General features: G+C 35.3%; 1 protein-coding gene across 6 annotated transcripts in view; it reads left to right on the top strand.

Annotated features, from left to right (window-relative positions):
• Positions 1-23,548, top strand: part of DACH1 (dachshund family transcription factor 1) — a 353,632-nt gene that overhangs the window by 235,790 nt on the left and 94,294 nt on the right. For 3 of the 6 annotated variants that reach the window (XM_059839129.1, XM_059839130.1, XM_059839126.1), the window contains 3 exons: positions 222-394; positions 13,366-13,501; positions 15,770-15,904. In XM_059839129.1, the coding sequence (XP_059695112.1) occupies positions 222-394; positions 13,366-13,501; positions 15,770-15,904 (444 nt within the window). Of the gene's footprint in view, positions 1-221; positions 395-13,365; positions 13,502-15,766; positions 15,905-23,548 lie in introns of all 6 variants that reach the window. The other 3 variants (XM_059839128.1, XM_059839125.1, XM_059839127.1) reach the window with 1 other exon arrangement.

Raw genomic sequence — 23,548 nt, 5'->3', positions numbered from 1 at the left:
AATTAAGAGGTCTAATAGCCTCTCCTTGTGGCTAGAAACCCTCCATGGTTGGTAGTGATTCACCCCTGCATCTCTCAGAAGAGAACTGACATACAGCTGCTTTTTCCTACAATGTGAACCATCTTGTCACCTGTCACTTGAATGTTGTCCATCAGGAGAAAAAGAAGACAGTGCTTAAGAAAAGATGCATGAACCTGTTTCCCTGTTTTTCCCCCCAACAGGGTTGGAACTTCCTTTTATGATGATGCCCCACCCGCTGATTCCCGTGAGCCTACCTCCAGCCTCTGTCACGATGGCAATGAGCCAGATGAACCACCTCAGCACCATCGCCAACATGGCAGCAGCAGCACAAGTGCAGAGCCCTCCCTCCAGAGTGGAGACTTCTGTTATTAAGGTAACTCTAGAACAGACCAAACTGAGCCCAAACCAAACCAAAAGGCACCAAAACGTAGCCCACTCCCAACCACCATAAATATTGTCAAGGTGTGTTGTACAGGTGTCAAATGTTCTAAGGTAAGTCACAAAGTCAGTAAATACAAGAAGACTGCGTTAGTGACTCTGAGAGCACAGCAGGCTACCAGTGGCCACTGTTAGCATCTCAGTTTCCCTCCTTCTCTCTAAACCAGTATTAAAGCAATGCTCAAACTGAAGCATTTTCATACACAGCTTTGTCTTTTTCTTGTATTTCATAGTCTGTGATCTAATGTTTCTTGAGATATCAAGGAAAAAATTACTCTTAAATTAGAAGAGATTGTTCTTCCAATTTTAAAACCTAAGCATTGGAACTGAAATGCTCTAAATTATTTGAAGAAGGCTGAAAAGTTTGATACTTTACCTGTACAGAAACTAAATTTGCCAAATCCCAGAACAAATTAGAATGAAGTAGCACAGAACAGTCCCAGAAATCTGCAGGCCTGAAGTGTAGTATTATAGGGATATTTCAAAAATATCTGATATCTGAACTTGTCTACCTGTTTTAGGTTTTGTTTGTGGCCTTCAATTAAACTAATCTGGTTACAGAGGCGTTTACCAGAGACATGGAGTTTTTTCTTCCTTTTTCTGAAGGTGATCTGTTTTCATTTTAAAGCATTTCATTTAAAAAGACACTACCCTGTTACCATTAGGTAATTATCACTTGATCTTTATTCAGATATCTGCATTTTGCCTCTTATGCTGCTTTAGGTCTAACAAATGAGAAAGAGAAAGTACACAAACTTTTGTTCTTTTATCTAATGTATCTTAGAAATAGACACACAAAAGCAAGTTTATGTAGTTTTTCAGGGCTATGTTGGAAATCGGTCCATTCATGCAATTTCTTTGACAATAATTAGGTAAACATAGAATTTCTTGGATCTTCAAATCAGGAGCTACAAAAGTTTTGAAGTTCATCATGTTTTAAGTAGAGTGAAGGGGTCTGACTTTATGAAGACATTCAACATACTGGTGCACCTTTCTTCTTTAACCTAACGAGCACAGAACCGCAAAGAACTGTTCAGTTAAAAGTCAACAAATCAATGCTTTTATTGACCTAGAAAAATATGATCTGGTGGCCTAATTTAGTCACCTGTACCTCCAAATCTAGGATCTCCTTTGGAGGCCTTCAGTGGCATGCCTTTCTCACCTTTGTTGACATGAGGAGTTAAGATACTGGTTTGAAAAGAATTGCTTATTTAGGTGGTATGCCAACAAGACTAGATCCCGCCCTGGTTTCCATCTTGCCCCTGTGCTGGGGATCTGAGTACTCTGCTGCTAACTAACTGATTGCATGGTGATTTTTGCAAATCTATTTTCCTATTTTTACGTGATTGGTGTTTCGTAAGAGTTACATGATACTAATATTTTCTGGAACACACATGGTGCTTTATTTAATTCTAAATTTATTTTCTTAATTGGAACAGTGGCCACCAGTCCTACTGGGGTATCTAAAAAATGAAGATAAGATGCTAAATGACACCTGACATATGAATTACTGTGCCAACAAAACTTTGTTTTCTCTATTTTCATGCTATTTTCCCTCCTTTCATTTTCTATGAGCTATTTTATTTCATATGTAAGAGTATAAAATTTGACCTTCATGAGCATTGGTAACCTTCTGTTTCTAAACTTTAACAAGCTGACTTCTAGCTTGTAAAGCTGATTTACAAGTTGGTTGTAGCTATTAAAGCTGCTTAAGTTACCATGGCCTACATTTAAATATGTCTGTGGGAGCATATTGCAGTGTGACCACTATCTTTGTCTCCAGTTACCAGTCAGGTACATTTGAGTACAACATATCTCAAAGGACATGTAAGAATGGTTTCCTTTTGTGGAAAGCAGGTTCTGCTCTGTTGACAGATCTAACCCCATTATGGGAACATTGCTGGACCCAGGAAGCACTTAACTGAGAAGTACTTTTGGCTCATGTGATCTCAACTTGTCTAGTAGGTTTAGAAGTATTGGACTCTGAAAGGGACCTGCTGTCATCATATAATTGTGCATATTATTATAACTGTGGGCAGTCCCATACCAGAAAATTTTCCTTTTCATAGGGGTTGTTTACTTCTTACCAAGTCCATTTTTGTAACTCATATGTTTCCTTTAGCAGAGATAGATTCCTTATCATCTAGGTGAAGACCTTGAAAGTACCTAGCAATTTGGGCTCTCTGAAACATTCCAACAGCATGTTATAACTGGAAAATCATAATTTGTTTCCACAAGTTTGCTTATTTGAGCATTTGTTTGTATTAATAATCTACAGTATGTATCAATGTCATTTTTGAAAATTCAGCTCTCATATCCATGCTAATTAAATATTCATTGTAGCTGCCAACTTTTGCATAACTCCTGGCATAACATCCTGTGCAAGTTATTTGACAAACCAGGTTTCATGTTCCCATCTGGTTTGCACATAACCATAATATAAAAATATGTGGATTTCAATGAAATGTTTTTAAATGACCAGATTAACCTAAGTTCTCTTTAGAAAAGTGTGCACATAAGAGGATGAAATACAGATTTCTTCTGAAGTTTGCACTAGTAAGTTAAGGATTTTGGGTCCTTTATGTAGAACATTACATTACCTAAGTGCTGTCATGACTTCTTCAGTCAAGGCCTGTAAGTTATTGCTCACGATTAATTTTTACTGCAGGTGAATGCATAAACACAGTTTTTATTTGTCACTCAAAACTCACTTCTAAATGTAAGATCTTGCTGCACATAGTTATTTCAACAGTACTGTAAGGGCTAAGGAACATACTACATTTCCTACTCATTCCTTCAGCCCCATTGTTTTACAACAAATGTCTAGGTTTATATCCTCTGTTATTATCTATTGCAGAGGAGCATGGTCATGTGGATAGAGCTAGCACAGCTAAGTAATTATGTTCCTATTTTTTGATACTGAACAGGATTGAAACATAAACCCCACAAACCTAAAAGCATGAGGTCATTATTAGGTTATTTTCTTCCCATGAGGATGGACATAATGTCACTGGCAATTTACCTGTTCTTCTCTAGGCATAGTCAGAGGCTGTGATTTTAATGTCCACTGAATTATATGCACTGAGTAGTTGAGCAGGCAACTGTAATCAGCATACTTCTCAAACCTTGTTCTGGCAGTGTAATGTTTATGAATAATAACTTATACTACAATCAAAATAAATATCTTCAAGAATAAATGTAAGTGAGAAGGTCAAACCTCCTTTTTCTTTATTTTAACAAGAATGGATAAATAGTGCAGTTGCTCTCTTTCATGAAACTGTTTGTTATTAGAATTATAGCTTCCAGTTTTTTATTGCTATTATTTTCAGACATCTTGGTTTTGTTTTCATTATGGTTTGACTCATTTTTTTAACCCTAATTTTACTGAAGTATTTTCTCCTTAGTATTAACATTTCCACAAATTAAAAAGTTTTGAATCACTCATCTCAGAGTTTGTAGTTGTAACTGGAAACAACAGCACTGATTTGAAATTAGAGTGCAGCATGTTTGCCAGTGTGACGTCTGCTTGAAAGTCAGAAGGCCTGTGAGAAATACTGACTCTGAAAAGTAAATCAATAGTAACCATATCTAATTAAGTAACAAAGAACAAAATTAAGTCTTAGAAAATCAAAGTCTTCAGATTATGAACAACCAGGTTCATTGGATGGAAGGATTGCCTTTGTGAGCAGTGCCGCAGTAGATGACTTGCTGACCTTTCCTTCCAATTCACTGACTTCACAGCTAGCACTGTTATCTTTAAACTCACAAAGCTTCAAATGCCTTTCTATTACTGGGCAGTATTTCATTTCTTCATGATAAGATGTTGGAATAAAGCTGAGATCATGTACTAACTAAACATTTTATCCTGCTGCATTCAGGAGATGAGACAAAGACAAAATTACAAGGGAAGCCTTACAAAGCAACACCTTAGATTTGGCAGTGAACTCTGAGCCCTAAAATCTTCAGAATTATATTTCAGAAGAGTGTTGTGCCCTTTCGAACATGAGACGAACATTAGATGTCTTTTTGTAATGGAATGTTTAGATATATGAGTTGGATGAATAAGAGGAGAGCAACAACAAGCAGGGACAGCAGATTGTGACAACAATGAATTGCAGTGAGTGTGACAGCTGTGACCTGAGGATGCTTTAGACATGAAGTGGCTTTCATCACCTGCCCATGGTTTCAAAGGCTCAGCTTGTTAGCAGTTTCACTACATCAATTTTTTTTTCACTCAGCAGAAAGATATATGAAAATATATCTTATAATAATAGCAACTTGAAATTACATTGTAAAAGTTGGAACAGAGCTGTAGCATGCCAGAATCAAAAATTGCAGTTTATCCATATGTGACTAATACTTATAGTAAGAATTAAGAATAAAACAGAAGAAACCAATATGTCCAGCTGAAAAAGTGGAGACAGCAATGGCACAATAGTTTTCCACTGCATAATGGATAGATCAGGCTAAACTTTGCTAATTTCCTCACATCTATCACAGCACTGGTTGTGTTACACTATTTTATACCTTTTTTTAATCTATCAATCTATATATAGATAGATATGTTCCTGTGATCCATTAGCAGAAATTTACTGTTAACTTATTTAAGAAAAGTAGCTGCTGACAGATTTCATTTTTTAGAATAACTCTGTTTTTAGGACTATTCTGACATGAAATTTTATTTTGGAATTAATTTATTTTTCATTTTTCATTGGCAATATGTGTGTTCCTGTTGATGTAATTTAATGTTCCTATCTTTTTTTTTTGCCTATAAGAGATAGGTCAGTTGGTCAGAGTCTGGTGCTAGTAACACCCAGGTCATGGATTCAATCCCCATATGGGCCATTCACTCAAGACCTGGACTTGATGATCCTTCTGGGTCCCTTCTGTCTCAGACTTGTGTGTTTCTGCGATTTTTTTCCCAAAAATTCCAAAAAATAACCAAAGAGAAGAAATACATCACTGCCATACAGAAATGGCTGAACAGTACATTTTAGAATCGTATGTCAGACTGGTGGTGAGCAAGTCCAGAGAACATACCTGAAGGGAAATACACTCTAAGAAGAAAAAGGGCAAGTTCACTTTACTGATCTAAATCTTAAATTCTGTGTTGAAGGCAAAAGTTTTCTATGGACACTTCTGTGTCTTAGAGGAAAAGCATTATGCAGGCAGTGGCAGCATTCCTGTGAAGCTGGATATGCTGTACACCTTTTACAGACAGGGAATGAGAACAAAATTGATTCTGTTCCAAACTGGCAGAAAAACCCTTTTTGTATGCCTAACCTGAAAAACACCTGACTTTTCGGGTAGTCTACTATTTTTAGATACATTAGTGCATTGTGCATTCAAAATAGAAATTTTAACATTAAAGTGCTTTTCTTGAATGTTTAAAAGTGCAAGAGGGAAGCTACTTTAATTTCCTATTTATCTGATATGTGAAGTATGATCAAGTTTTCTTCTTTATGTAAGGAGAAATTTCATTTAGAGCATTTAAATAATAAAATGCAATTGGTCTACAATAAATATTTCAGAATAAAAATAGGACTATCAGCTCCTGAAGCAACTACTTTTACGTGTTAAGAAACCAAACATGAAAATTGGAATATACCTGTAAATTTTTAAGTATAATGTAAATCAAATGATAATTAATTTTACCCTAGCTGCAGAGAATATGATATCTAATTTGTAGGGACTTGAACATAACAGAGAAAATCTCTGCATTAGAATAACTTGTGTATATGCACAATTCTTTTTTTTTTTTTTTTCTCATTTAGAATTAGTAGATCTTAGGTCAAAGTATAGTTGACCTTCTTTATTATGGCTTAACCATCTTTATATTAGAAGGCACTGTGTTCCACCTCATTAATTAGTTCTATCTATATGATTAATATTATTTGTTTTAGCTTTTAATACTCTTTTTATATAATGACCATAGAGGATGCTAACTAAATATGGTAGGCTGTAACTTGGAGTCATGTTCTTTTTTTCTAATAATATGGGATCCTTATTTCTTTTATCATGTGTGTTTCTGAGGTGCAGTTTTAAGCTGATAGCAGCCATAAGCTCATATGAATTAACTTGTGGCATGTAAAATATGCATTTACACATGACACATAGAAAGTAGTACAAGCTTTATGTTAGGAAATTTGCATGTTCATGTGTGTAACAGGGAGCTGTGTGTGTAGTGTGAGATTGACTTGATGCAATGTGACCATGGGGTCAGGTACAAGGAATGAGATTCATATTGCTGACCTCTAGGGTGTATAATGTGCCCCAATACATGTGTGGTTTGGATCTACTTTGAAGGGTGAATTCCTAGTGATGCTTCTTAAGCTTACTTTTTAAGTAAGCCTAGATTTTCAGAAGAGGAGATTTAAAAAAAAATCAGAAAGTGTATCTAGCTTGCCAATAAGAAGTTACTAATTTGAGTGGAACAGAGTTCCATGCATGTCTGTATATTTGCATATTGCATGGGGTTTTTTGAATACCTTAGAAGGATATTTCCTTTGTTAGAAGAAACATTCATTGTGAAGGTAAAACCAAGCTCTTCTGTTGATAGGGATCAACTTTGCTTGCTTGCTTGTTTTTAATCTCTGTAATGGCCCTATCCATTGACACCCACTTCCTGGCTAGCTCATTGTGCTTTATGTACTGCTCATGATTTCCAAGGATTAGATCTCTTGTTGTGGAAGTACTGTTAAAGGATTACTTGGAAGTCTCCTTTTTGGCTTCCTCTCAGTTAACTTCTGCTGTAATAATACATGTAGAAAACAGGACACTAAAAATCAAGCCGATTCAGTCTTATTTTAGTTGATCTCTTTATTCATTTTATGCTTTCAGTTGTCAGTATTCTTGTGATGGGAACAGCAAAGTAGGTACAAGGGAAAATTGCAGGAGTAAAAAGTATAATAGAAATCAACTTCAATTGGTCCAAAAGATAAATAAGTTCAAGGTGTTCAGAGAGCGAAAACATCTTATGTAAACTTCATGGATTCTTTTCTTCATAAGAAGGATGTCCAAGATTTAAAATAATAGTGCAGTTAATGACAATCCAAAACATTCAAACTCCTGAATTCTTATTGGGATTCCAAGTGGATCTGTAAGAACAAGGTGAGAAAGAGGTCATGTGCGTCAGTATAAAGTTAGCAGGATCTTTAACAAGCCAGATAGTATGCAGATAAGGAAATAGAATTAAATTTTATAGCATTCAGTCAGTTTGATAACACACATATAGAAGTGACTGAGGAAGTTAGGAAATAACTAACTATTAGTCCAATTAATTTTGCAATTCCTGAGTCTAAATATTCATTTAGAGCATCGTAGTGTCTTGACTAATGTGGAATGAAAAAGTAAAACTGTAAAAATTAAATATTCCGTTTGCAGAAAATACAAAAGATACTCAAGTAACTAATTTCTTACACTTATTCAGCTAAAGCAATGTCAAATTAAATGTGACATTTTACAAGAAAGTTATTCCTGGAATACATCTCACACGAGTTCAAAATAAGTCAGTAAGGAACTGAAGAAAGAGATCTGTGTTTTGATCACTTTTAAAAGCAATTTTTATAATTCTACCACCAAAAAGGCTTGGAAGACGGGTGTCTTCCCACAATGGTTGGAAATAATATAACCTACTCCTTGTTTCAGCCCAGCCCAAAAGGTGAGGGTAATGCTGGTTCTTGTTAATAGATTCCTTGGGGCAGATTGGAGCAAAACAGCTCTGAATGTCGTACGAAACGACGCAAATCCGTGTCTGTAAATATACTCTTGGAGGGTTTGTTTTACAACAGTTTGGTTGCAGTGGGGAGCACATGTGTAGCCATTTAGGCTATTATTATTTGTAGTAATATAGCAATATGAAAACATAAAAATAACACTTCAGAAAAAATGGAAAGGAATAGAAAGATATCACCACTCATGGACAGCACAACAAGACTTGCTTGTTGCAATTTCAGTATCTGTTGGCTGAAGTGATTGCAGCTCTCTTGATCTGTCAGGAATAAGAAAAGCCCACAAAACACCAAAATTCCCCAGTTATATATGCTTAGGTTCTGGTGGGAATGCCCAGGTTCCTCTCCTGAGGTAGGGTGTTTCACACTGAATGGTATAAGGCTGTGGACCACAGAACGCTTCAGGAGTCTTTCATGATCAGTGACACCCCCGGGGATGCCACAGCTGCCTCTCCTGTCAGCACAGTTGAGTCAATTGTGCCCTTCAAAAGGGGTGAACACTTTCAGACTTTGTGTGAATGTCCCAGTACTTTCCCAGAGGGGAGTTTTCAGGCCTGAGCCATTATGGAAGGGGCATAGACATGATAAAAGACACTAGCCCATGGGCAAATTGGGAAGATTTGCATCTTGCCAGCCTCCTTCCTTGTCTTTTTCAACACCCAGCTGTAGCCTCCAGTGATGAGTGTGTGCTGTCTGCACCTGGGTGGTCAAGTGGGCTACTGTTTGGGTGATTACTGTTCCAGTCTCTCACACTCCTGGTTAAAAGATGATGTTGATGCTTATTATTATTATCACAACTATATAAAACAGTTTGTGTCGTTTATACTTTGCCTAGCATGCAGTTAGCCTGCCCAGGAACACTGTGGTTGCCCCATACCTGGCAGTGTTCAAGGCCAGGCTGAATGGGACTCTGGGCAACCTCTTCTAGTGGACAGTGCTCCTGCCTGTGGCAGATAGGTTGAAACTAGATCTTTAAACATGTCCTCCAACCTAAACAATTCCATAAGTTACCTCAACTATGAAAAGTATGACCTTGAAAATAAATTACTTTATCCTCTCCACTTCAATGACTTAAAGCACAAACATCCTTGAAGAAGTTTGTTCAATACTGAAGAGGAGCAAGACAACTGAATAGTTCAAAAAATTATATACCTTTAGAGCAAGCCTTAATTGCATGTTTAGAGCTCATTCCATGACTAAAATTAAAGGATAACTAAACCCAAGAGATGAGTCGTATGGCAAAGTCAGCTAGAACATAGTGAAAAGCTGAGACTAAATACCTGTAGGAGAGAAGTAGCCAGGAGGTGAAGACTGTGCGTGCAAATCTGGTTTGTTTATTGCAAGAACATGTATTCAAACTTTGTTAGAAATGGTCAACAATTTTGTTATTAAGGAACAAAAATGGCAAAGAATAAAGAATATTTGCAGGAAAACTGAGGTTGTGACAACCTAGAAGACACCACTTATTCTTCTGTCCTCTTAGGAGCAGAAGGATTATTCCTACATATATTACCTGAAATGTCTTCAATAGTGATACAACAGCTAAACTTCATCAGCTTTATGTTTTGATATATTTTGAGGAAGGCTTTTGGTAATGAAGCAATTTTCAAACAGTGAAAACATGCTGCTGAAGCTGAAATAAAATAGGCAAAAAAAGAAATTAATATTTTGTAACTAACTTTGTGACCTCATATATGGACAAAGACATGTGATATAGGGAAGAAAGTATTTTTGGTCTTCTGAATAACATTACTGATGTATTAAGATAATTATTTTTTTAAAAGTTACTTAAAAATATCTTTCAGAATAAGATTTTGTAGTATTTGCCTATTTGAGAAATTTAGAAAAGAGTTGATAACTACATAAAAATTCTCCTGTTTTACTTGAAGAGACCAAGACAGTGTGATTTTGTGAATGATATGTAGTATTCTGGAACAAACCTGGGGTGACTTCAATTGCAGAGATAACCTCAATCTCATGTGTTAAAATCTCTAATACTCAAATCTTTTACCTGTTTTTTACAGCATAAGATAAAATACCCAGTGTCACAGGAACAAGCCTGTTATTTATGAAATTGACTTGATATTGAGGGTGTGTTACTTGCCACTGGAATAAGAGTACAAGAAAGGGCGTTAGAGTTCCCCAGAGTGAAAATTTCTTTGTGGTGGGAACATTTTTGGAGGAGGTAAATGCCAGATTCTTAAATGCTTAGGATTCATCATTTGGGTCAAGTTGTGAAGAGCACCAAGATAAAGAATGCTTCAAATTTGACCCCTAGAGTTTGTTGCCCACTGCTTAGTAAAGCCTCTGATACCTAACTGAGAGTCTTAACAATCCTGAAACATTGGTCAGCCATATGCTAGGTTCCTGCATATTACCTAAAATGTTAACACTGCTTTTTGACTATCTGTAGAAAGAAATAGGGAAGCAAAAAATGGAGGAAGAAAACAGTGAGAGAGGGTTATACACCAGATTCTCCAGAAATATTTGCCTCTGGGACAAGGCAGGTTTTAGGAAAAATATTGGGCAGTGGACAGAATCCTAGGTGATATCTGTTGCCAGAATTGTGAGTCAGTAAGTTCTGTTTCTTTGCTGTTTCATGTAGAGTAGCTTTTATGAAAGTGACATGCTGTAGAAGTGACAAAATAGCTCTGATCTGCATTATTTAATTAACACAATTTTGAATATTTCCATTTTTGAAAAATTTTAAATGGAGTCTAAAGTTAATATTTTGCCACAAACCAAATTAATCTCTTCTACACAAAATCTCTGTTAAGAAAGACATATTGATATTCCAGCACCATTAGTTTATGACTATGACTTTAGAACTACAGAGTATTTCAATTTATTATTAGTAGCATTGCATTTATTATTGCAGTGAATTTGTTAGACACAAAAAATTGCTATAGACTAGCTTGCTGATTGTGGAACTATGAAACAAGGATATAAAACAATAGTTAAGGCACTGAATTGGTTTATTTTGCATGTCTGTGTAGTTCAATCCCATGTTTTATTGGAATTAAAGGGTATTTTACAAATTAATTGATAAAGCCGAGATATATACTTTTCTCATGGATTTTGTCTATGTCATATTATATGAGAATAAAACTCATTATCTGTTTTGTTTGTACAGTAATTATATTTCGTTGTCCTGTGCATTCCTTTTGCTCGCTCCATCTCATAATACGTGCTGTAAAAGCACACATAAATAAATAGGATAAACAAATTAAGCTGTTTAAATAAATTAATTTACTCTGCAGCTCTGTATTCAAATCTTATGTGCTCACTGGATTTCATTTTAATGAAACCCTTCTAAGAACAATACATTTTATGCCAAACAGTGAAATTATATTTTAAATGAATGATTAAATATACCGTGTTCTAATTTATATCAAATCTGTACACTCTGCATGCTTAAATCCTCCTAAATCTAAAGAAATAAATCTTCTACAGTCTGAAAACATCTGCATTATAATCCTCCTCTTGAATACCCAGTTCATGGACATATAAGCACAATCAAAGTCATAATAAGCCTAGAGCTATGATGCAGTTAAGCTATCCTCATCAAGGTTTTTGACTTAAAAACCTAAGACTGTTAAAGCGGAATCCACTTAAATGTCTGCAACATTGCTCTAAAAAATCTCCTCCCACTCCATCAGTATGCCCATTGAATCCCTTTGCAATCAGAATCTCAAGTTCAGCAGATATTTTTTTATGAAACTTACCTTGAACAAATCTATTGATTACTATAGTTGAGGATGTTGCAAAATTTCTTGGGAATGCATTCAGAGAAATAAATATTTATCTAGTGACTGTGCATGATAAAATAATGACTGCTCAGAAATAACTTTTCTGTGTGAGGAATGTACTGCTTTTTTCAAGAAAATACATTTGCAACAAAAGTTTTTCATGTTATTAAACATATCCTAATTGTATTCTTTCATTACCAGAAGTTTTTAGTGAATTGAAAGTGTGCAGTTGTTTGTTCATTGGTGGTTTTGGCTCATTGTTTTTTTCATTTTAAGTCAGGTTTTCAGTTATCAAAAGGAGAAAAACAAGCAAAAAACGTTAGTTTAATGTCCCTTCCAATAGATTTCCCTCACAGGATTTATTTTTTTTTATCACTAGTTTTCCAAAACAGCCTCACTCTCACATACTTTAGCAATGAGTCTTGAAAACTTTCAGCAGTAAAAAGAAACTGCAGGGAAAGACAGCAAATTTTTGGAAAGAACTGTTCTGTACTCATCTCCCTTTGATTATTGTTTGTGTCAAACTTCTGGGTAAATATCAGATATATCTGTCTGCTACATACTAACAATTCTCACTATCAATAGCAGATATGCAATTCAGACCATCACAGTCCTTACATTCTGGTTTTCAAAACCAAAGAACCTCTTGAAGTGCATCGTAGCTCCTCTTGGCTACCCTGCCAGGCCTTTCCCTGCCATAGAAAAATATGAATGGTGTTTTTCCCCATTTTGAAATGATATGACCACATTCATCCAAAAAAGTGTGATTCATTCCAAGTTGGTGTTCCATGGAAAAAATAGACATTTGGACTTACATCAGTCATGTGACTGGTATAGGTACTATAAGGAAGTTATATTTTCTTTATGATCCATAACAGTTCCATAAGATCTCATTGTTCAAGAAGCCTCTTTGAAACTAAAGTGTGAAGTAAAAGTCAATGTGAGATAAAAGAAACAGTACCTCGTCTTTATTTATTTACAGAAATACATAATTCCTCATCCTGTAAGGCTAACATCTGTGAGCCAAAATGTATGCTTCCAATTCAACTGCATGATGATATGAGTAACGGAAATAAAACAAATAAACAAACAAATAAAACATTTAAAAAATAAAGAAAAACAATCAAAAAAGCCAAACCAAACCAACAACAACAAAAAGATGAACAAACCTCTTATTTTTTAAGTAGAAGGCAGTTAAAAGCCTAATAGGATGAGCAGTGCTCACATTGCATGCTGAAATGTAAGGTCTAGTGTCCTAAAGTTGCCAAGTTCCCTCTGAGAATGCTCTGTCAATCCTGGAAACATCAACAGGGGAATGAATAGGTTGTAATTTAGGAGGGAGATTCAGTTTAGAGAGGTGATGTTTAGAAACAGAGGCTTGGTTTAACATTGCCATTTTTTTCCCAATGACTTTTTGTGCGGTCTAGGAACGTGTTCCAGACAGCCCTTCTCCTGCTCCTTCTCTTGAAGAGGGCCGAAGACCTGGCAGCCATCCATCCTCTCATCGAAGCAGCAGCGTGTCCAGTTCTCCTGCGCGGACCGAGAGCTCTTCAGACAGAATCCGTAGGTCCCATTCTTCTCTCTCTAACCACTTTAAAACTGATGAGGTGCAGCTTGTTTTTCTGGTCACAATGCCCTCACCTTAAATAGATCTCATCTATCTCATGCTCAGAAGTTCAGCTGCGGTAACTATCTCCCAACATTATGTTCCCCAGTTTACAGTATCATAATATCTGATGCTCCATTAACAGGTACTGATATAAACTGCCATCATGTCATATTAAACATAAAGATATGAGCAATGAAATACAGAATTGCAGGCAGGAAGCAATTTGCTAGATTAGTTTCAGACCTATACATATAGTATAAACATTTTTAAAAGAAATTTAATTTTATTTAATCTGGTTACTCGGTTTTGATTTCTATATTGAATCTGACTTCATAAGCAATATTTTACGTGGTAGAATTGCTTGGTAAAGAGAAGAATTGGGTTAAATAAATAAAAAATGTGCATACTTTATACATTTTTTAAATACAAAAACTTTTTAATGGTGAGAAATAGGATGGAAAGCATATCACCTCATAGTTCACAGGGGACAGAGTGAAATTAAACTGTGGTCTCCCAGAGTGATGCCATTATTATCAAAGTTCTGTATACAGGATGTAAATTACATGGCAAAGGTTCTGAATTCTGTGATATTCCAGTGCAGCAATGGAAATTAAAGTTTTAAAAGCATACTATTTTATGGATATGTACTTAAATTTATATTACACTTGTCCATTCCCTTTAATACTGCTCTGTTGCAGGTTTTTGTGTGTTTAAATTATCTTTCCATAGTGGAATTTGTCAGTAGGTGAAACTGGAGGGTTTGGCACACACATGGAAGGCCATGAAATAGCTGTATGAAATAGGTGCCCATATTGATTAGATGCAACACGTGTCCTTCAGGCTGCTCCTTTTCAGGCTCTCCATAGACTCAGGGAGCTGACTCTTCATTGACCTTCAGATGAGAGATCTTTCATTAGTGTGTGATGAAAAATGACTTACCAAAGAAAAGAAATGAGGCCTGACTATGACAAGCTGAAAATTCTGTTTTCTTATCACTTGGACAATTCAGAGAGCAGATTAAATTGGCATCCCATATACTGTGACCTGTCTATTTCCCCAGGCTTGACCCACAAGCCTTTCATTATATTTTCATTCCATTGTCCAGCTGAGGAGGGGGAGTGATGGAGTTGCTTTGGTGGGCACGTGGTGTCCAGCCAGGCTCAACCCACTGCAGGCTTCATAAGTGAAGATCTGAAAAAACCCCTCACAAATGTGGAATTAATTTTTTTTTTCTGAATTGATTGAATAGTAAATTTGTTTACAATTGATTAAGCCCTTTTCCGTTGTTCTCTTAAAAAAACCCAAAACAACAAAACATCAGAAAGCCCAAAAATATAAACTGAGAGATATTTATTGGTTTTGCTAAGGAATTGCTCTTTTTTTTTTTTTTTTTTTAACAAAAAAAGAAAATTGTACTGTTCAGCTTACTCTACAGTTTACAGAGAGGAGCGGGACCTTTGCATATTTTTTTGTTCCATGTGAACATAACAGAGTTCCTTAAGTAGTGGATCACTTCAATAACTTATTTATCTATAATACAATTCTCTTCTGTCCTAGCTGATTTGTTGACATCACACCTGATTCTTAAGTACATCTGTTACGGTGCCAGCCAGAATAAGATGACTACTACAGGAATATGGGTTCCATATTAAAAAAAATGGCATAAACATCTTGAAAAGACTTTTTTTTTTCAGAATAAAAGCATAGAAATATAAACTACCAAATATGAGTTTCTGAGGTGTGTTTGAGACTCATGAAGGTCTCTGAAAGCTGTTGGACAGGGCTTTTCCACCTGTCTGATGAGCAAATAAGCAATTCTACTGTTGCACAAAATATATGGAAAAACAGTGTTTATCACCTGAAAGCCCACAATGCTTCGTTTAAGGAAGTTATTAGGGACAGCATATTGGGAATGTTGGTACTCAAGCATTTTTGTACAATGAACTAAAAATTTGACAATTCTTGTCAAATAAACAAGAACATATTTGCAAATCTCCAAATTTATCCGAAGTTACTGAACTTTCTTTTAAAAATTGATTGTTTTAAACTAGAAGTAACAGGAAGAAACTTTTCCTCTCTGTGGATCCTGATAGCACGAATTAAGTAACTTTGTGATTTTTAGAATTCTTGTGTAATTAAGAGGAAGACTCTGTAAAATAAGTAAAAAAGAGTATTGTTGTTGTGACAGCTGATTTCTTTCTTACTGTGCTTGTGTCTAGCAGCTGTCCATCAGAACGGGCTCTCTATGAACCAAATGCTGATGGGTTTGTCACCCAATGTCCTGCCTGGACCTAAGGAGGGTGATCTGGCTGGTCATGATGTGGGACATGAGACAAAAAGAATACACATTGAGAAAGGTAACATGAATATCGTAATTCTACTGCTTCAGTGTAAAACAAGTGTTCTCTTGGCAGCTAAATATTAATATAATTGTGATTTTTAATTTCTTAATCGAGATTTTTGTTTTGTTGATTTATTTTTTTTTTCAGTTTCACAAGTCAAATTGTAACAGGAAGATATATTTCATTATTGTTCTATTTTGTCATCGCCAAGATTAATGAATATATATATATATATGAGGGAGAAATTTCATAAATATTGCAAAGTAGGATGAGTGAAAAACTCTTTTACATTATTATTGTCACTCTGACCCTTCTGCAGCACTGTTTAGGTATTTAAAGTTTCTGTCTTCGTCCAGTTGACTTTGATGACCTACTTCCCAGAGGGACTGAGCACTGGGAAAATTAGTCCATGTGTGCAAAAATGAAAAGGCTAATACCAAGCCATTAAATTAGGGAATTGCATAAAATGAGGCTGGTATACATTATATAATGGGATTTAAATTTAATTGAGTATATGACCAAAGTGTTTGATCTAGGTGAATAGTCCACATGCACTTATGCTGATTATGACACCATTTCATCTCTGCTGGTATTGAAAGTCAAGTTCCTGTTCAGGGCTCTTACAGGGGATTTTGGTGGGGTGGTGGTGGAATTTCGAAAGGTGCATTTTATGTTTTATTTGCTTAATATATATGAATTTTAAGTCTTATAGGCTGGAAACATTTTTTTTTTTAAGAGAGGCTTAAAAAACAATGCATGCTTTGGAAAAAAAAACATGCCTTGAAAAAACGTTTCTTTAAGCTTATCAGAAAAGTCATTTCTTTGAGCACAACAAGAGAAAAAGTAAAAGGTACAATAACCAGACATTGAAACAGAGATGGAGAAACTGCTGTAGCTATGAAGATTTCAGAATAAGATATTTTGTGACATATTTTAATAGCTATAAGGTGATACCTCCTTTGTCTTGTGTTTGAACACTGAGATGTGAAAAGGAATTAAAACGTGGACAATTCTATTCTGGACAGGTGGCGTTTTTAATAAGATTATCAGAAAAATTAATGGAAACAACATTTCTTTTATATAAACCATTTAGTTTGGTTCATTGCACATACAACCTGTTTTTGCTTACACTATGCCCTCACTCAGCCTCTGCAAATTGTATCCCTGCTGTGAAGTATGATGTGATCAAATAGGTTTGTTTTGCATTTCCATAAATGATTTTATTTCAGCCTTTGAAGTTACTTGTTTAACTGTAATCCGACTGGTAAGTTCTGCAAAGAGAAGTACAAATTAAGAATGGCAATACTTTTGCATGTCATTCAGATTTTTTAAAGGGTTTTTTTAATTATGCTATCCAAATGTATTTTCCCAGTCTTTGCAAGATCTGTTCTCAGTAAAACTGCTGAGAATTCTCTTTTTTCCTCAGTCCTGTATAGGTCAAACCGCCTTTTTTTTTTTTCTTGTTTTCTTTTTTTTTTTTTTTTTTTGTTCTTTCCCCCCCGCTCTGTTCCAGCCTACTGAATTAATGGTAAATATTCATGGGCTATCTAGATTGATAGGGGTTACTAAATTAAAAATTGTTTTCTGTCATGACTACATTTATCATGTCTCTCATATCAATCTTGTAACTTTAGTACTAATCTAATCTGTATTAAAACAAGTTATTTGACTTACAGATATTTGTGGAGATAGTAATTATCTAGTTTTGTCACTGTGAGCTTGCAATCAGATTTTGAAACTGTTTTACCCCTGGAAATCAGTCAGACTGTGACCATATTTAAAAATGCAGACACACATGCAGGTGGTGGCACTTTTATTGTTAAAATGCCATCACCTTCATCACCTGAGAAAGAAGGAAAGGAAAGGGAAAGGGAAAGGGAAAGGGAAAGGGAAAGGGAAAGGGAAAGGGAAAGGGAAAGGGAAAGGGAAAGGGAAAGGGAAAGAAAAGAAAAGAAAGGAAGAAAAATGAAAAGAAAAAAGAAAAAAGAAAAGAAAAGAAAAGAAAAGAAAAGAAAAGAAAAGAAAAGAAAAGAAAAGAAAAGAAAAGAGAAAGAAAGAGAAAGCAAATGAAATAAGAAATCAAAACTCCTAAATAAGTATCATGAAGCATTTAAAAATTAATATGTTTTCTTCTAAGACTTTTGTTGGCAGAAATATACTAGGTGCAACTAAAATGTCTTAATAGAACCTGGGAGAACCTAGAAAATCCTTACTAGTAAATAAGGCCCTGTCTTTTCTCTTTGTCTCCTCTTCCATTAAAAAAATGAAAAGATGAAAAATCTCTGAAGTTATTTGAGATCAAGGAGAATTTATTTACAATCAACAGATAATTTAAATGGGGAACAAAATAATAGCAGAGCTAACTGATCAACATACCAAATTTTTTGTCAGAGGGGTGAATAATTGGTTTGATCTGTGAGCTGGATATGGGAGAAAAATGACTCTTACCTGTTAGGAACATAGTACAAAGGAGCTAATTTGACCAGTCCACACAGCAAGGTGTAATACATTTAGAAACAGTTCTTTGGCATCGGCAAACTGACTAAGTCGTTCAAAGATCATATGTATTTCTAGTCAAAATCTAGCAATAATTATTATTAATGACAAAAATTAGTTTATTTTATTAGAGTGGTTTAGGCTACCAGTAAAGCTCTTATGTAGTTTTGAGGGGGGGGGGGGGGTGGAATTTTTCTTTTGGTTTTTTTTAATTTCTGGGTCTTTTCTTTTTTTTGTTTTTTTTTTTTTGGGGTTTTTGTTTGTTTGGGGTTGTGTGTTTATTTTTGGTGGTTTCATTTGTTTGTTTGTGTTTGGGGTTTGTTTGTTTATGTTTTGGGGGTTTTTATTATTATTTGCCTTTAGACTGTCTTCAAAATATCTGTTCAGGTTCTGGTATGTGGAGTTCTGAGTGACCTTACCTTCCATTGGGTCAGGTTATTGTTATGACACCAACAATCAGATGAGGATCTATGGATCTGTGGATCTATGGATATGTGGAGTTCTGAGTGAACTTACCTTCCATTGGGTAAGGTTATTGTTATGACACCAACAATCAGATGAGGATCTATGGATCTGTCTGTTAAAACTAGAAAGTTCATGTCAGGTTCTGGATCATTATTTGTTGCAGGAAAACTTGAAGAGTTTCTGTTGTCCATGGCCATGTATAAAACATGGGTGCTGGGGACATTTTCCAGCTGCTTAATCCAGGTGTGCAGCTTGGCTGCATCCAAGCTTCATGCTGGGTCAAGACCCGGTGTACAGGTCTGAAGTTCCACTCATTCCCTGAGTTCCATTAGAAGGATACTTAGGTTTGCTAAGGTGGTCTTGTGGTCCAGTGAGGTTCCTAGTTTGGACTTGGGAGGACAGCAGAGCACTTCTGCCTCACAGGTCATACATAACTCAAGATGCCATCATCTGTATCACAAAAGATCAATTACCCTAGATTTCCAAAGTTTTTTTGCTTATTAGAAGACAGCAGCATTTCCAATTTCACTGAAAGAAGGCTGTAGAACTGCAAATGGTCCTGGGAAGAATGAGGTAAGTTCAAGTACACAATGTTAGCTCAAGTGCTTGACAGCCAAAACCAAGCATCTAATTTTGTAATCTATAATTATGGACTCTTTGATGATGCTCATTTGGTTTTTTTGAGTCAGATTTAAAAGGAAGTGCTTATGTGAAGTATGGGATTCATATTAGAAAAGATCCATTCAGTTTTCTATGTTAAAAGAAGACTAAGACTTCTCAAGTTTCTGTGACATGAAGAGTCTAGTCCCTCAGTTTTGGTCAGGTACATTTCATTACTTATCCTGTTCAGCTTACATATGACATCCTGCAGACCCCCCAGTCTGAAGCTTTGAGAAGCAGATTTTTGGTGGTTTATAGAATACCCATTCAGCTCTTCAGTATGTTATCTGTTAAGCACGGATAGGAAAGAAGAACTAGTGGAGAACATAAAAGACTAGACTGCTGAATCCTGATCCTCTTTTTGCTCATTGATCTGAAGTGCTTCAAAAAAAGAGAGTTCAAAATAACCAATGGCTTAAAAGTCAAACACACCGTACTTGGAGATGTGGAGCACATTTCCTGAGCACTATCCTTAATCACTGTGCTTTTTGTAAATGGGGGAAGTATATTTTAACATAATCCCTTTACCCTTATGACCTGGACTCAGGTTGTTTTGGGTCTGCAAGGTGTAATTTATAGCTCAGTCCTGCTGACAGTGTTTGTCTTTTTACTAGCTGCAGGTAGATGCGTACAATTTTTTGGGTGATGTTGGAGGCAGTGGCTGCTCGTAGCACCCCCGAACTAGAACCTGCCTAGCAATACCTACTCTGTACTCTACAAAGGAATGTAAAACTCAGCTCACTTCAGCCCAAGATTCCCTTATGGGGGACAGCCACTGAAAACTTAGTTGCTTTAGCACCAAATTTAGATGCTTAAGTGTTTTATTGAATCTGGCCTTAGGGCATCAGATTAGAATTTTCTGTCTCCATCAATTTGGGTTTTTTTTTAGATAGACACCAACAGCAAATGAAGCCTGAATGTCATGCTTACATTTTCAATTGAATATGTTATTTGAGATGTTATGGGAAGGACACTCTCTTGCTGAAAATATGCATGCTGTTTTCCATGGCAAACTATAAAATACTCACCATGCTCAAACACAAGTTAAAGTATTTCTTTCAGAAGAGCTTTAAACTATGATAATAATGGAAATTCCACAAGTAATTTTCAAGTAATCAACAATAACTGCTTCTTGACAGCAGCAATTAAGGTATAATTTTATCAAATCCACATATGAAAAAGTCCCTGGATTTGTCTTTCATTTTATTTTATGTACCCCTGTAGAGACAACATCAGTTTTAGACCTTTGGCTAATATTTTATAGAAGAGAATAATAAAATTTGAAAGTCCCCTCAGTTAAAAATGGAAAATAATTTAAATATTCCAAAGTTAGAATTGGATTTTCCTGTTAGCATTCATGCATAAAAAAGGCAACTTAATGATAAGTATGCCATCCTATATAGTTCGATATTCATTCTGTATTATCAGCAGTAAATCCTCTTAAAAGGCATGCACAATGTAAATATAACATGCTTATTCACCTTAACAAATTCAGAAACACATATGAATATGTTTCTATAAATATCAAAGGAAGTTTTAGCATCAACACAGTTCTCTTCAACCTGAGCTGTTCCCTAAAAAAGTTATCAAGCAAGTGATCCCGACCTTTGCTTAAATTCTGTTTCTGGGCTGTTACAATTTTAGTTAGTTTTCTGAGAAAGACGTTTTTTAAGGAGAGTACTTAGCAGTTGATGTACAGAGTAATTTTCATTGGCAGTTCTGCTGCCTGGCTGCTTGTGTAAACATATTTTATCTGTTCATTTTTGTACGGATGCATACTCACAGAGGGATACTTATACAATGTATTTATTTGACTGAATATTGCATTTTAATGTAACAAGAAGAATAATATTATACTTTGATGGGTTTCTACATGCCAGTACACTTGCAGATAACACATTTTAAGTCTACATTCTCAATTCACATCTTAAATCTTATCTATTAAATCTTAATAGATTAGTTTTTAAGTCCTTAAGATACTGAGTCCACGCTTTCTATATCACATAGGACTTCTCAAACCCTCAAAAGATAATAGTCAAATTTTTGACCTATGACAGATAATACAATAAAGATCTGCTAAATTTAAGGTTTGATAAAGCCAGTATTATCAAGATAACCTTTCTACACTTTGGTTGTTGGTGTTTCTTTTCACTCAGTCTGAGAGGCTCAGGAATTATAAAAGTACATTAAAAGCTATTGCAGTTAATGGATTATAAAGGTGAAAAATAAAATCAGAAGTTTTTTCTTAATGGGTTGTTTTTGTCTAAGTAGCTGGAAAACATCTATTTTTGTTACATAGAAAATATATTATTGAAACAAGTGTGAATGGTATGTGTAGGCAGGAAGGAGTGCAAAGGTAGTACAAACTTCTGAAAGCTTTTTTTTCAGTGCAAATACTTGGATAAAGTTCTTTCTATAGACCCTCATCAAGTCATCCTCCAATGACATTCCTCTGCAGACTTGTTTGCTACTAGGGGCCTTCATTCTGCTGGGGTAGTAGTAGTTTTAGCACATTTTATGAGAGATTTGCTGTGCAGTTTTCACTTGATGGATATGTGCACATCACTTCCACAACATTCCGAGCTAACTGTGCTCAATGCAGCCCAGCAGCACATATGCAAATTGCCTATTGTACATTTACAGTGACTCACATGAATCTTGGACATACCTGATTTTCTGAATAGGCTCATATGAGTTACATGTGCACAGAATCTGATTTATTTTCAACATATTGAAACAGCTCTACATGTACAGTTCTTACATGTCTTGTGCCCCAAACAATTCTGTAAGGTGATTTACTCTTTTGTTTCTTTTCTTCCCCCCTACTTTCTTTTCAATAGTCATTATATGTCCTTCATGCAATAGACCTTAGAATGGACTTTGGTGTTTTTATGTCTTTATTGCATATATAGTGGAGAGGAGCTATAAAACCCTTTGAAATAATTTGCATGCTCATTTTGATTTTTTTAAATGAATTCTTAAATGAAAGATGTAATGGGTATTGATAAGATGTTAGAAAGAACCTTTTTATCATGCTACCACATTGAAGTTTTCAAATCATCAGTCCTCTTAGTGTTTACTTCTAGGAGAAATATGCTGCAGGGAATGAAGTTAAAGAAGTTATGGCATCCCACTTTGAGAGGATATGTCCTATAGCACCATAAGAGTGATCAAATATGGTTCTGTTTCTCTAAAGTAGTTATTTCTAATTTGACTTTTTGCCAGAGAACAAAAGGATACATGATATATCTAGCTGCCCTAGGACTGAATTCTGAAGACATTTAGAAACACATAATTGTTTTGTGAATTTAAAGGGATCATAGTATCATACATGTTCTTCCTGAAAACTCACATAAGTGAATGCCCTGGCTTAATGGAAATTGATGTTCTAGGCTTTATTTGTACCACTTTATTCTAATGGTTACTGTTACAGAAAAGAGAGCTCACAGCAAAATTTTAAGAATGTCTTCCACTTGAGACTACTTGAAGGCACTGCTTTGAAAGTGTTAATAACCTGCTGTGCAATTGGTTTTAAGTTGTTCAAAATACTTAAAAAAATCAGTTTTGAAAAGCCTTAACTGAGAATTGCAGTGCAGACATAGATATTATTTCCTTGTAAATAGTATGGCAAATTTTATATAACTAATAATATTTCTTTCCCTTTAAAAAAAAAATTCAAATGCCTTTTTTTGTTACAGTATCTTCACGTAATCTCTTTCAAATTTTTCTTCTGAGAAAGTATTGCAGTATTACAATGACTATTACAGCATCTGCTATCTTTGCATGCAATCTATGGTCAGAATGAGTTCTCAGAGATACTTCTTTCCTTTAGTGCAGATAATTTGGGTTTGTGTCCTTTGAGATGTATCAGATTCTCACAATTCAACCAGAAGCAGTTTCAATTTGTTCCTACCATTCAACTTTAATTTGTTGAAAAAACTTCTCCACTTTGATACGGTATCTAATATCTGGATGAGTTGCATCCATTTTTCTTTCTGCTGCTTAGGAAGCTACTTTGAAGACAAAAAGTCCACAGAC

The sequence above is a fragment of the Haemorhous mexicanus genome, chromosome 2, assembly GCF_027477595.1.
Source record: "Haemorhous mexicanus isolate bHaeMex1 chromosome 2, bHaeMex1.pri, whole genome shotgun sequence".
Classification (NCBI taxonomy): Eukaryota; Metazoa; Chordata; class Aves; order Passeriformes; family Fringillidae; genus Haemorhous; species Haemorhous mexicanus.
The sequence above is the reverse complement of the archived record's forward strand: the minus strand, read 5'-3'. Positions and strand labels throughout refer to the sequence as shown.